Source organism: Gadus chalcogrammus, chromosome 22 (assembly GCF_026213295.1).
Source record: "Gadus chalcogrammus isolate NIFS_2021 chromosome 22, NIFS_Gcha_1.0, whole genome shotgun sequence".
NCBI classification, from domain to species: domain Eukaryota; kingdom Metazoa; phylum Chordata; class Actinopteri; order Gadiformes; family Gadidae; genus Gadus; species Gadus chalcogrammus.
In genome coordinates this window covers 5,336,290-5,350,330 of record NC_079433.1, presented here as the reverse complement: position 1 = coordinate 5,350,330, position 14,041 = coordinate 5,336,290, and the positions used below count along the sequence as shown (strand labels likewise).

The 14,041-nt window shown below is 48.1% G+C and overlaps 1 protein-coding gene and 1 non-coding gene across 3 annotated transcripts; both read left to right on the top strand.

Annotated features, from left to right (window-relative positions):
• Window positions 1–2: 2 nt before the first annotated feature.
• On the top strand, window positions 3–13,859 carry ints8 (integrator complex subunit 8). Of its 2 annotated transcripts, none has more exons than XM_056582288.1 (28): window positions 3–67; window positions 1,090–1,228; window positions 1,815–1,989; window positions 2,230–2,370; window positions 2,918–2,989; window positions 3,142–3,193; window positions 3,357–3,542; window positions 3,906–4,013; window positions 4,401–4,553; window positions 4,862–4,962; window positions 5,284–5,425; window positions 5,828–5,898; window positions 6,422–6,597; window positions 7,090–7,220; window positions 7,530–7,640; window positions 8,101–8,305; window positions 9,002–9,123; window positions 9,739–9,923; window positions 10,421–10,454; window positions 10,562–10,621; window positions 10,884–10,945; window positions 11,260–11,378; window positions 11,907–12,010; window positions 12,466–12,516; window positions 12,714–12,787; window positions 12,878–12,942; window positions 13,325–13,368; window positions 13,666–13,859. In XM_056582288.1, exons 1-28 carry the CDS (start codon window positions 50–52, stop codon window positions 13,780–13,782), a joined length of 3,018 nt encoding a protein of 1,005 aa, XP_056438263.1. In that variant the 5' UTR covers window positions 3–49; the 3' UTR covers window positions 13,783–13,859. The 2 variants fall into 2 exon arrangements, with proteins under 2 accessions (XP_056438263.1, XP_056438264.1); XM_056582289.1 differs by having other exon boundaries at window positions 28–161.
• LOC130376354 (small nucleolar RNA SNORA65) lies at window positions 2,593–2,718 on the top strand. The gene has a single exon (XR_008893989.1). It is a non-coding gene; the product is annotated as a small nucleolar RNA SNORA65 (small nucleolar RNA).
• Window positions 13,860–14,041: the final 182 nt, after the last annotated feature.

Sequence of the window (14,041 nt, the reverse complement as noted above, 5' to 3'; positions counted from 1 at the left end):
GCAGCATGGATTCGCCTGGTGACACAGCGGAAGCGGAAAGTCCGTGGATATGAAGAAAAGGAAATATGTGAGAAAACAACAGTCAAGCGATTCAATTTTATCAAGAATGTGTGTGTAAATTTCGTACATATTTTTAGCAGATTAATTATCCAATCATTGAGGTAAGATACGCGATATGTCTCCGTGGAAACACTATTCAATAACACACATTTACGTAAACCAGCCGCATTATCCAATGAAAGAAAGGGTGCTGGTGATATTGAGTGCTTCCAAAACATGAATTAACGTTAGTTGCATATATCTTTCTACTGTGTAGTTTGGGTATCATCTTCAGAGATAATCCGTTGTGTATCTTCAATGGCATCTATAAGCCGAGTTACATGAGTACTTGTTTGCTGTCAGATCATCTCACGACGAACCGACTTTGCTAAAATGCAACCCTGCTGCTTTGTATCAACTAAAATGCCCATGCAACAAACTAATAGCACTTCACTTGTAGTTTCATTACCTCCATGCAGTGTGTACACAAGTGTCTCAGAGAGTTCCATGTTCACTGCTCCATTCACAACAAGGAGGGCTCTAATCATTTCCATAACTTTCCTTGGCTTCCAAGGAGTTTATAAATCACACATATACCCACACCTTGCAATCTTGCATCTCCCTGTGGATACTTTACAGTTTCCACCGTAGATTATATTTCAAGTACAAAACATTAATCTCATCCCATTCATCTGTTTCGAAAATGCCCTAACAGGGTTCCATCTTTTGAGATCAGAGGTAGGAGGTTTAGCTGTGTAACGGCACCTCTTGAACTGGGAATACATATAATAGACACGTGACATGTGCCATGGATATTCACAGTGGGAGTCCCAGTGTTGGAGACTAGCTTTCTGTAATGATTGAATGTCTATCAATATTCTGACTTAAACAAAATTAGTTTCAATCAATATTATACCTTATTGCACGTTTATCACCTTGTATTATTATGGTCATCATAGCCCTTATTATATACTACAAAATAATCATAGTTTGTCAAAATTTGGAAAAAATACCTTGTCAACCATTCCACCATGTTCTGCTCATTCCCAGGGCAAGATGAGTGTGGAGGCAGCGGAGCGGGTCAGCGCTGCCCCCGGAGGCCGCCCCAGTTCCCCGGTCCAGACCTCCTGGTTCGAGTTCCTGCTGGACGGAAGCCTGCTGGAGACGCACCTCCACAAGGCCAGCCCGGGTCAGTGCCGCTATGAACCTTTGGTCTCTAATATGGAGTGTTATGTTTGATGTGGGGTTTGTTACATTTATGCTAGTCGTGCCTACTTACTACATCATAGTTACTATGTACTGCTGAGTCATTTAGATTAGAAGATGCTCTTTTTCAAAGGGTCAACATTGAATGCCAATTCATGTTATTGAGGAATGTTTAGAGGTTAGGGCGTCTTGGGTACAGGTAGGTTTAAGACAAAAGGGCATCGAACCCAGTAACCTCTTGGCCTTTGGTAGTTGAACACCCAATCTGCTACACTTTCCTGCCCTTAATTTGGTCAAATCAAGCTATGAATGTAGATCTGTTAATACCGGTTAACTATATTTTGACTAAAGGTTGATCATACATTTCAAGAGAGAGCTCAAGAGGTTCCTTTCCTTATGAAGACGTGTGCATTATGCATTTTAATGCACTATAATAATAAAAATTAACTAGATTTTCGTTCCTCCATACTCGGTCTTTGCCGAGACGGGGCAGTGTGTGCACGGTTGTTACTGGTGTTCACTATTCCATGCTTGTTAGATGTTGTTGTTGAATACGTGTTCCTCCGCAGACCCCACCGCGGCCCAGCTGATCGTCCAGTTCCTGGAGCAGGCGTCCAAGCCGTCGCTGAACGAGCAGAACCAGGTCCAGCCCCCGGTGGACAACCGCAGGAACCGCACCCTCAAGCTGCTGGCGCTCAAGATAGCCGCCCACATGAGATGGGACCTGGACCTGCTGGAGAAAGGGTGGGGGCTCCTGAGGGGGAGAGGGGGAGAGGGTGTGTGAGGGCGAGAGGGTGTGTGTGATGGGAAGAGGGTGTGGGTGAGGGTGAGAGTGTGTGTGATGGGAAGAGGGTGTGTGTGTGAGGGCGAGAGTGTGTGTGATGAGAAGAGGGTGTGTGTGAGGGGGAGAGTGTGTGTGTGGACAGCTGATATCACCACCGTTAGTTTTCATATTCTGTGCGTGTGTCCCTTCCACCCCGTCAGCCTGAGCATCCCGGTGCTCAACATGCTGCTGAACGAGCTGCTGTGCGTGAGCAAGGTCCCCCCGGGGGTGAAGCACGTCGACCTGGACCTCTCCACCCTGCCGCCCACCACCGCCATGGCCGTGCTCATCTACAACCGCTGGTGGGTCCCACACAACCGCCGCTTATAAACGACCCACCTGTTTTTATGCACATTTTCAATTTGCACTTAAAATAAGCGTGTATACAGGTCTCAAAATACTGTTAGAGTTTTTACACTAAAGGGAAGTTTTCGATTTGATTGACATCTGCCATACCTTTTGATGAAATCACACCACATGACCTGTCGACTGATTTGGCATAAAAAGCACTGCATCGCTAGCCTCCCGCCACTCTGCCTGTCTGTTGGTGACTGTGTATAGTCCAGTGGAGGCTGAGATTGACCCAGCTCTTAGGAAGCAGGGCTACCCAGTACAGTGGGCACCCCTGTGCCGAAAGGCCTGGTACATGTTTGTAACTGGTACACCTAAAGAACATGTTTCTTTAAATACATTTTATATCCCTTAATGAGGATCCCAATACATTATTTTCTACTTTTCTTCTAAAAAAGTGCTAGTTGGTTTTGTGTGCTTTACATTTCTGTTCCTCAAGAAAAGCATATAGAAAGTTTGTACATACATTGTATAAGTGTTTGTGTTTGTTTCGTGAAGGGCCATCCGAACCATCGTGCTGAGCAGCTTCCCAGAGAAGCAGACCAAACCCGGACCCCACCAGATGAACATGTAGGTTTCACCGGTTCTTTACCACATACTTGGTTTACAGTAGAAAGTGTTGTGTGATGACATGGTCTGCATCACCTTCTGTTGGCAGACAAACGTATGGAAAATGCACACATGATAACGTAGTACATTTCTGTTGCCGTTTTCTTCCCCAGGTTGAATATTATCCAGCAGGAGAAAGAGATGACAGAAAACATCCTCATTGTGGTGCGTGAACCGAAGAAACGATTGACACACACACACACACACACACACACACACACACACACACACACACACACACACACACACACACACACACACACACACACACACACACACACACACACACTGGTTCAAAGGACTTAGCCGTTTGTGGTTGCCGTGGCAGCTGAAGGAGCAGTCGGCGGACTCCATCAGCGTGCTGGAGGGCGCCCTGCGGCTCCACAAGGACTTCTACGTGCACAACGTGCGCACGCTGGACCTGCTGGGCGCCGACGCCGCCGGCACCGCCAACGGGGAGACGGAGGCGTCGACCGCGGGGCTCCGCATCAGCGCCCACGAGCTGTACTGCCAGGTGGGCGGGGCCTGTGGGGGGCGGGGCCTGTGGTGGGCGGGGCCTGTGGTGGGCGGGGCCTGTGGTGGGCGGGGCCTGTGGTGGCTGCGACAGCGGCGAGCGTGTTTCGTCGGATAGTGCTGCTTTAAAGTGATACAAATGTTTACATCTGTGCACTTTTAGTGGCTTGGTGAATCTTGACTCTACTTTGGAAGAGTATTTGGTGGTTCTTTCAATTACTTCTCTTTATTCAATTATGTAATTTTCTTTTTTTTGTAGAAGTAACAAAAAATTGTAGTTTGTTATTTGCTGCGATTTTTAAACAACGTCCCTTGTACTGGCAGCGACTATACACCGATGCTAACCTGTCTGTGTGTGATCCAGGTCCGCTACGACCTGGGCGGGATCTACTTCCAGCAGGGCTGCACTGACCAGGGGGCCTACGGGAAGGCCATGGAGCACTTCAGACTGACCCGGGACCTCCTACAGAAGGTAGGAGACCAGAATCCTTAGAAACATATTAGCATTTTATCTTCCTGTTTCGTGTTGAGGTTCAAATGGCTCCAAAAGTGTATTAGGAAAACATTTGTTTAAAGAAACAGAATAATTTATTATGGTTATTCTGCAGTATGTTAGGCTATGCTATGGTGGTATGTTGTGTTGAATAATTAAGTTTAACACGCATGAAAAAAATACTATTTCAAAGGATTGATCTTCAAAACTTCAGCTGTTGAAAGATATTGGAAACTGTTTCTGCTTGAGTTGCCTTAAATGGAATACTCTACTATCTCTGTGTTCAGAATGTATTAATGGTTCCCATGTTAAACACCATTGGAACCGGTCTGAGAGGTGCTCTTGTTTATTGTGGGTGTGGTTTAGCTTGGCTCCTCCCTCCATGTCCACCTGGATGAGAAGCGATTGGCCGGCTACTGGAATGCCTGCCGGGCGCTAACCGGAACCCTGGGCCCCGCCGACGCCACGGCAACGCCCTACGGCCAGATCAACAGCCTCATCAGGACCCACAACCACCAGGTGGGAACAAGATGCTGCTCTGATGTCACCATGGCAGCGATTCTCAAGTTCGGGTGTCGGGACCATATGTGGGGGCCTGGAGGATGGCTGTAGATGCGTACATAGATAGTGCATTTGTGATTACCAAAGTATCCAAAAAGTATGAAGTTCGCAGTATGCAACAACATACTGAGTACATATTCACTGGGGCATCATTGATATTAATGGATAATGCTGTTTCAAACGGTTTCAAACCTAAAAGCTGGAGATACGGCCCACGTTACGCACCACAATACTAAGTGCTACTGTGTTTCTCCATGTCTCCACAGGCTCTGGTGGAGGCCTTCATCCAGGACAACACCAGCCACAGTTTACCAAACCACCTCAGACAGTCTGTCCTCCGAGAGTACCTCCACAAAGCCCAGCAAGGGTGAGACCACCTCTACTCAATAGAACCACATATTCGGAAATACACACACTCAAAACCACCAAATATCTACTCTTCTGTGCAAAATGAATTGGGAGGAATCCTTAAAAGGAGATTTTGTAGTCAACTGTCAACATGTAACTGATAATCACAACCCAGAAAACGTATTGATCAACTGGAATTCACTCGTCAGGAATATCCCAGAAAAATTATATAAATGAGCATTAACCAGACTAACTTCTTAACTTTCACGCGCCATGTACTGATCAACGCCACCACTGCCAAACAGCTCCTTACCGTTTCGGTTGCCTGTTGTGCTTCCAGGGAGCGGGGTCTGGACGACGTGTGCCAACAGCTGTGCGTTTGTAACGCGGTGCGGGACGCGCTGCAAGGGGAGGGGCTTAGCGTGCGCTTCCACCAGCTGCTGCTGAAGCCCAGCAAGCGGCTGGTGGACTTCATCCTGGAGGTAAGGGCCGCCAGCCCCATGGCACTGCGTTTTAAAGAGGCACTATGTTCGTCTTCCCGTTAGCAGCCTCTACGGGCCTGAGATGCTGTGGTAACAGTGAACAGCCTCGTCCGTTTCTTTGAATCGTGGATGTTTCTTTTCTTTTCTTTTTTTAACGTTATGCTGCAGATTGATTATTGGAGTAAAAAACTGCAGTGGAAGAGTTACATAGTGCAGCTTTAACTGTTATCATGTTATTTTACTTATTATATAATTATTAAGTTCGATTTTTAACAAACTATAGTTCCATTTCTATCAAATCCTTTTTGGGGAAATATGGATTGAATTATTTCTTGGTTTTAAACTTCAACTTGGCTACGAATGCAGTGCACATTCAAACCATTCAATATCCTCACCTTGCAGGTGTGCACGCGCTCCCTGGAGAAGGACCGGCCCTCCGAGACGTCTCGGCAGAACATGGCCAACTTCATGAAGTGAGAGAGGATACATCTGACACGTTTTCAGCCACGTCCACAGAGCACCCTGACCCTTAGTCTGGTGTAGTGGCTAGGACGCCGAACCCCTACCTGCTCCTCAACAACCTGTCTCTGTAGCGTCTTCCATAATGGACTTTCTTGGTGTTCCCTGTTTACCTGAATGAATCGTCTCTCTATTCCCCGTCTTCCTCTATTTACTGTCTCTGTATTCCCTAGTGTTTTCCTTGATGGACTTTCTCTGTATTCCCTGTCTTCCTTCCCGCCCTGTCTCTGTATTCCCTGTTTTCCATTACGACCTCTCCCTGTAGTCTCTGTATTCCCCGTCTTCCATCACAACCTTTCTCTGTATTCCCTGTCTTGATGAAAAACAACGCTTCATTAATAATCCCATATACTAATCATGGCTGTCGCAGCACAAAACACAGCCCAGGGCAGCAATGTTAATGCTAAATACTAAATGAAAGAGGAGATGAGGAAACGCACGCTGAAGCCCTGTGTCCCCCCCCCCCCCCCCCTCCAGGACCCTGTGTGAGAGCCTGGAGGAGCTGCCTCTGGTGTTCGTGGTGTCCTCCCACAAGCTGTTCATGGAGCTGCTGCGGGAGGAGGAGCGCAAGGTGCTGGTGGAGCAGATGAGGAAGAGGTCGGCCACCATCAACCTCAGTGCCAAGCCCCTGCCCTCCTTCTACGACATCCCAGGTACCCGGGGGGGGGGGACGGACATTCCCACCTTGTTTTGCACTCACTCACACACTCTCACTATGTCATACCCACAATCACTCACACATTCCCTCTCACTCTCTTTGCTACACTCACTCAGACACTCACTGTGTCTTAGACACACTCCCTCACACACTCTCACTCTGTCTAATACACTCTCTCTCCCCCTCACTCTCTCTCATATGCTCACGCCGACGCACTCTCTCACACTCAAACCCACTCACCCTCTCCATACCCTCTCACTCACACTCACAACCACTCACCCACTTACGCACCCTCGCACTCACAACCACTCACCCTCTCATGCACTCTCTCTCACACTCGCACTCTCAACCACTCACCCTCTCACGCACTCTCTCACTCACACAACCGCTCACTTTCTCACCCTCTCACCCTCTCACCCACACTCTCACTCCCTCCCTCACTCACTGTCTGTCGTCTGTCTCTCCCCCTCTGTCCCTCCCCCCTCAGCCTCGGCCAGTGTGAGCATCGGGCAGCTGGAGCAGCAGCTCATTCTGTCCCTGGAGCCACGCAGGGTGCGTCAGATCCTGATCGAGGTCCACGGCATGGCCCAGAGGCACTTCTGGAGGATCAACAGCAAGGTCAGAGGTCACCCGCCGAAGTACTCGCCCCTCCCTGTGGGCGGAGGAACTCGCTGATGACCGTAGCAGGGGCGGAAGCAGTGGTTGTGCTACGGCTGTTTGGGTCCAGGGAAAAGGCTGCACACTGCTGTCCTACCTGGTATTTAAATACACTGATAGCTTTACTGATGCACTTAAACTGTGTGTGTGTGTGTGTGTGTGTGTGTGTGTGTGTGTGTGTGTGTGTGTGTGTGTGTGTGTGTGTGTGTGTGTGTGTGTGTGTGTGTGTGTGTGTGTGTGTGTGTGTGTGTGTGTGTGCGCGCGTCACAGTGGGAGGTCCCCCCGGACTACATCAACGTGATCCTGGGCATCAAAGACCCCCTGACTAAAGACCTGGTGTACATACTGATGGCCAAGGGTCTCCACTGCATCACCATAAAGGTGTGTTGTCTAAACGCTTACTCTATTCGCCCTCAGTTCCGGCTAGATGTCCTATCTACAATGTTGTACCTGCAATGCTTTGATTCTAGATGGATAGGGGTTAGGGTGATGACAGGATGAACCCAGAACCAAACGGTTTGGGGTTAATTTCCATGGGTTTACATTCATGCCCATCTCCACATACTCCTTTTAAGCTTCATTTAACAATATATCATTACCTCTCCCTTCTCCTGAATAACTATATTATTATTACTATTATCTCTAATAATATAATAATCTCTGAACAAATTTCTCCTACGGGCTATTAATGAAGTTGTATCCAAACTATCTGATAATGAATTTTATAATTGTCCTACAAAATTAAGTTGCATAACAAAAGCTAAACTAAAATGTAAACAACCGCTGCCGTCCTGCGCTCTAATATCCCATGATGCATTGCGCCCGCCCCCGCTCTGTGCAGGACTTCGGCCACGCCCGGCAGCTGTTCTCGGCGTGCCTGGAGCTGGTGACGGAGTTCTCCCCGCGGCTGCGGCAGGTGATGCTGAACGAGATGCTGCTGCTGGAGGTGCGCGCCCACGAGACGCTGGCCGCCGACGGCTGCCGAGACCGGCCCTCCTCCGACCTGGTGAGCCGGGTCCGCGGCTACCTGGAGATGAGGATCCACGGTGAGTCAGGGTACAGGGGGGGGGGGGGGGTGGGGGATACCTGGAGAGGGGGCGGGGCTACCTGGAGAGGGGGCGGGGCTACCTGGAGATGAGGCTCCACGGTGAGTCAGGGTGGGGGGGGCTACCTGGAGAGGGGGCGGGGCTACCTGGAGAGGGGGCGGGGCTACCTGGAGATGAGGCTCCACGGTGAGTCAACAGACGGGGAGAGGAGGTCATTTTGGATGCCGTCAAAAGCATTGAATTCGTTCAATGCTTTGTTGTTGGTAACACTTGAAAGAACGTTCTGTCTTAAGTCATTCATACGCTTTTACATTAGTACATTTGTTAGAAGGAAGAGATACAATAAATCAATATTACAATGTTTCAATTAACAACAAAATATGAATATACAATTGTAAATGATTACTATGTGCTCGGCCTACCGGCCTGTCCAGTGTGCCGTCGCAACTGCTAGGCTGATCTATAAATCACACATTGATAGATCATCTGTGATGTCACTAGAGGGTCGATTTTGACCTGGCTTGTGACGGCTAATCAACAAAAAAACCTGGTGGGAAAATATGTTTCCTTTTGAACACGCCATTTATCAACCGTCTATCTATAAATGCAGAGCGTTGCGTTGAAGTCTGTAGGCGGTATCTGTTCATCCAGCCGTGACCTTTGACCCTCTGTGTCCCCCCCCCCCCCCCCCCTCAGACCTCCCCCTGAGGCAGGTGGTGGGGGAGGAGTGCGTGGCCTTCATGCTGAACTGGCGGGAGAATGACTACCTGACCCTTCAGGTGCCCCCCCCCCTGGTCCAGAGCAACCCCTACATCAAGGTGAGCCCGGTGCCCCCTCCCTCCCTCCCTCCTCCTCCCTCCCTCCCTCTCGCTGTTAGCCCGGCTTCTCCGGACTCTGTTTTAGCCGTAATAGTACTAGTAATGTAGGATCTCTCCTGCCAATTACTAGAGGGAGGGAGGAGGGAGGGAAGGAAGGAGGAACCAGGCTGCCTGGTTCCTCCTTCCTTCCCTCCCTCCTCCCTCCCTCTAGCACTTTTCACAGCAGCAGCAGAAGGTAGACTGACTGATGTTATGGTGCTGATGCGGCCTTTGTATTATGAAGAGGGGAGGTAGGATGTTTGCAAGATGGTTCAAGCCAGGCCTTTCTTTTTACACCTTTTTGAATGAAATGTTTACTATTATCTCTTAGCAATTCTTTAATTTTATTTTTAAACAATTATTATTTTATTATTGAAATGATATGACGTAAATTATGTTCATAGAAGCTAAATCGCATTGCAGAAAATGGAAAGGAAAATAAACCATAAATCCGTTATCGTTAAACGAAATGTAAGGGTCGGTTACATTCAGCAGCAAGGCACCCTGGGTAATGCTGCAACCAACATGTTCTAAATCCCCCCCCAATCACACTCTGCTCCCCCCACCTCCTGACAGCTGGGTCAGCTGCTGGCCTCCACCTGCAAGGAGCTCCCGGGGCCTAAAGAGAGCCGGCGCACGGCCAAGGAGCTGTGGGAGGTGGTGGTGCAGATCTGCAGCATGTCCACGCAGCACAAGAGGAACAACGACGGCCGCATGGGCCTCATCAAGCACCGCGAGTCCAGCATGGGCATCATGCAGCGGTCCGTGGTTTGCTTCTCACCGGAGTGGATGGTTGTTGGGTTTGACTGGGAGATAAGACGTGGAATGGAATGGATGGAGTCTTTGTTTTTGTGTTTATATTTGGTTGTCTGTGCGTGATGGTCGGGCTGTTAAAATACACAAAAAAGCATTAGTTGTCAAATTGTGAGATTTGATCTCAAAGTCGAAGAGTGGGAGATTTTTGTCTCTGAGAAGGTTTCTGCCGGTGTCTGAGTTCGGAACGGAGTCAAACGTTCACATCCTGGAAACATCCGATTTTTACACCGATGAATTTTATAAAAAACGATATTATTGTAGCGACGGGGACAAAATGGTATAGACTACTATATTCAATATCAAAAGAATACATATTCACATGTTAAAAATATTGTATGACGATTGTTATACATGCTGGCATGTTTCATGACGGCTTTCATAAGCATCGCCGTAGCAACTGCCATCCTAAATAATTTTCTCCGTTCTTCCAACCTCTTTTTAGGAGCAAGTTCATCACTTTTGTCAAGAAGCTGAGGGTGAGTCAAGAATACCTCGTGAATAACATGTGGGTCTTAACGGTTACGGCAAGGCATATGACGGGTATATATATCAAACCTAACGGCGTTCTCCTGAACTCTGACAGGAGCCGCTGGTTCTGACTGCACTCATCTCCCTGTTCGTCAAGCTCCATAGCATCGTGCGGGTGAGTCTCGACTCCCTTTATCTGTGTCTCTCCCTCTCACTCTCTCTCTCCCCCTCGCCTCCTAGTGTTGACGTTGGTTGCCAAGGTAACGGAGGTGACCGGCGTTAAAGTGATACTGGCGCTGCAGAAGTCACACTAGCAAACTGAAAATTGTTACGATGATAATATCCTGTGAATAATTATTTTGACGTGTTCCCTGTTCTTTTGCATTCAACCCCGTTTCTGTCAGTAAAGAAACGTTTGTCTTTCCTCTCGTTTCAAGGATGACATTGTGAATGAAGTCACAGCAGAACACCTCACTATCTGGCCTTCCTCCATACTCAAGTATGTACTCCGTACTCCCAGTGCTCCCAGTGTCACTGCTGTTGTTTGGTCTGGTCGTATCTAGTGGTTTGGTGTTGTATGTAGCGATGTATACCGATACCACTTTAATCAACACCAACTGGTTCGGATGCCACTTTTTAGTTTGTATCAACTGATGAGGAATAAAAATCGGACACATTTATTATCGTGTTATTCTGCACTTATTAGCCAATAGTTTTTGTTGTTTTTGTTGTTGTTGTTGTAACCATCACAACAACGGACTCCACCCATCCCCCTCACGTTGTGCTCCACCCCTCCCTCCGTCCGGCGTCCAGCATGCAGGCGGTGGACGTGGAGGCGGTGGCGGTGACGGTGAAGGAGCTGGTCTCCTACGCCCTCACCCTCAACCCCAACAACCAGTCCTGGCTCATCACCCAGGCGGACATCTACTTCGGTACGGAGCTCCTCCCCCCTGCTGCTGCCCCCCGGTGGCCGGGCGGGGTCACTGCGTCTGCTCGTGTTCCTATTGTTTTCTGGATGTGTCCCTGCTGTACCGTAAAGGCTTGCTGTCCAATGGTCGTCCTGAGGGTATCCATGTTATGACAAGGCAGTGGGATAATGTCGTCGTTAGGGTGTGTTAGACTCGAGCCAAAAGGTTGTTGGTTCGATCCCCAAGGTTCTTGGTTCGATCCCCACGGTCTAACTCATCCTTGAGTAAGATGTCCTCACCCCTTCTCGTCCGCCAGTGTCATGCATCTGACCAAGTCTCTTGGGATAAAAGTGCCCATATAAATGATGTCCTTCTACATAACAAGCTTCATCAGTATTTGCAATCCAAACCCCCTCCTCTTCCTCTTTAAACCAATTTTATTTGCTGCTCTGTGGATCCCTTCTACGAAGTCTGTTGTAGGTACTTCCTGTCCAAGATGGCTGCTTTGTGACTCTCCTCTCTCCCTCCTCTTCCTCCTCTTCCTCTGTCCAGTGACCAGTCAGTACTCGGCCGCTCTGCACTTCTACCTGCAGGCGGGGGTCGTGTGTTCGGACTTCTTCACCAGGCCCGTACCCCCCGAGGTCTACAACGACCAGGTAAACCCCCCCCAAGCCCCCCCCCAACCCTCCTACCACACCCCCTGTATCCACTCCTAGCCCCAACTATCTGGTGGGTGGTCGTCAAGGGGATGGAGACCTGTGTAGCCCCTCCATCACAGGTCCAGTCTCAAAGGACTTCACAGGCCCGCGTGATGTCACTTCCCCTGGCCCTTGGCCCTTATAAGGTCAAGGAAGCCTCTGGAGAAGGAATACAGAAGAGGGATCCCTCCTTCCACGGACTGAATAGTGTAGAGTTAAGGTTGTGTCCTCATAGGCACCTACATCGTTAGATTAATAAAATGTACGACTGAGATGCGCAAAATAGATGATATGATCTTGTTGGCTGCTTCATTCAGGAAGCGCACATTGTGCACCAGCCGACTCGAGAGGTTCAAAAGTTCAAGAGCATTTTTAAAGGTTGCTGGTGGGAATCCTTACGCCTTCTTTTGCAGGTGCTGAAGAGGATGATCAAGTGTTGCTCCATGATGAACTGTCACACCCAGGTGAGAGCATTACCCACAATCCCAAGGGGGTTCCTCCAAAAGGAGGAAAGGTCAAATCAAGTTATCGATCCATACCGTGTCAATACTGTGGCAATTATTTCGAATAGTTAAATAATTGTAAGCATTGTTATGTTTTTGTACTGCTTATGTCATGAACACTAAATGAATAGTTATTTCTTTTTCTTCTGTGTATGTAGGTCGCGGTTCTCTGCCAGTTCCTCAGAGAAACGGACTACATGACGGCATTCAAAGCTCTTCAGGAGCAGAACGGGTACGTCCTGATGTACCGATCGTCCCTAGAATACCAATCGCACCCAATACCCGTATCAATGTCCAACTGACGTCTGTTTGCTGCTTCCAGTCACGATGCCATGGACTCCTTCTACGACTACATCTGGGACGTCACCATCCTGGAGTACCTCACACGTATCCTTCTACTGTGTGTGTGTGTGTGTGTGTGTGTGTGTGTGTGTGTGTGTGTGTGTGTGTGTGTGTGTGTGTGTGTGTGTGTGTGTGTGTGTGTGTGTGTGTGTGTGTGTGTGTGTGTGTGTGTGTGTGTGTGTGTGTGTGTGTGTGTGTGCGTGCGCATCCGGTGACACTAATCCGCAAAAGCAAAGCTTGCTTTGATTGCAAGTTTTCTGTGTGACATTTATTTGGAAGGCACATTGCTGGAGGTGCAAACCCTGAACATGTGATTTATGATAAACATGATGGCGATGTGTCGACTAAGATTCCGGTTAGCAGGAAATATTACAAAGTCATAACGATGTCATGAATGTAGAGCTGTTCCCCTTTAACTCCCCTTCAGACATTCATCACAAACGAGGGGAGAGTGAGAAGAGACAGATAGCAGTAAGTGACACGCACAACTTAAACCTGCATTTAACTAGTAAATAAAAAGGACATTCAATTCTAGTGTTGGCCATTGAAGTAGGCACAGTAGTGTCCCAAACTCCTGTGAAATCTGTTAGAATGGTGACATATTGCAGACTGTAGGGCAATGAGAGACCACAATAACATGAGCCTCGCCCTCTTTTCTCTCACTTTCACACTCTCATTCTCACTCTTGCTCATCCCCCCTCAATCTCTGTCTCTCTCTCTCTCTCTCTCTCTGTGTCTCTGTCTCCCTCTACCCCTCTCTCTCTCCAGATTAAAGCAATTGGCCAGGCAGAGCTCAATACCAGTAACCCAGAGGAAGTGTTGCAGTTAGCAGCGCAGAAACGAAAGAAGCGGTTCCTACAAGCCATGGCTAAACTCTACTTCTAACCGCCACTTGAACACTCGACTCACAAACCAACAAGATTTGTCATAGAAAAATAAACCTTTTTTAAATGCATACAAGATCGTTCCGATTTTCTGTGTGCTTTATTTGTCATATTTTTGTCATCGAAAATATTTTTCAATGACAAAAACACATTTACACTTAAGAGTTATACATACTGAATCTGCGTAATCTATTTTATTTATATTTACATTCATACATTAATTACCATTCCTGTAAATGCACCAGAGTTAGCCAGAAGGC

Coding starts and splice junctions, on each gene's coding strand:
- ints8 (XM_056582288.1), top strand. Junction 1,990..2,229: donor CTGGACCTGCTGGAGAAAGG/GTGGGGGCTCCT, acceptor CCACCCCGTCAG/CCTGAGCATCCCGGTGCTCA. Junction 2,371..2,917: donor GTGCTCATCTACAACCGCTG/GTGGGTCCCACA, acceptor TGTTTCGTGAAG/GGCCATCCGAACCATCGTGC.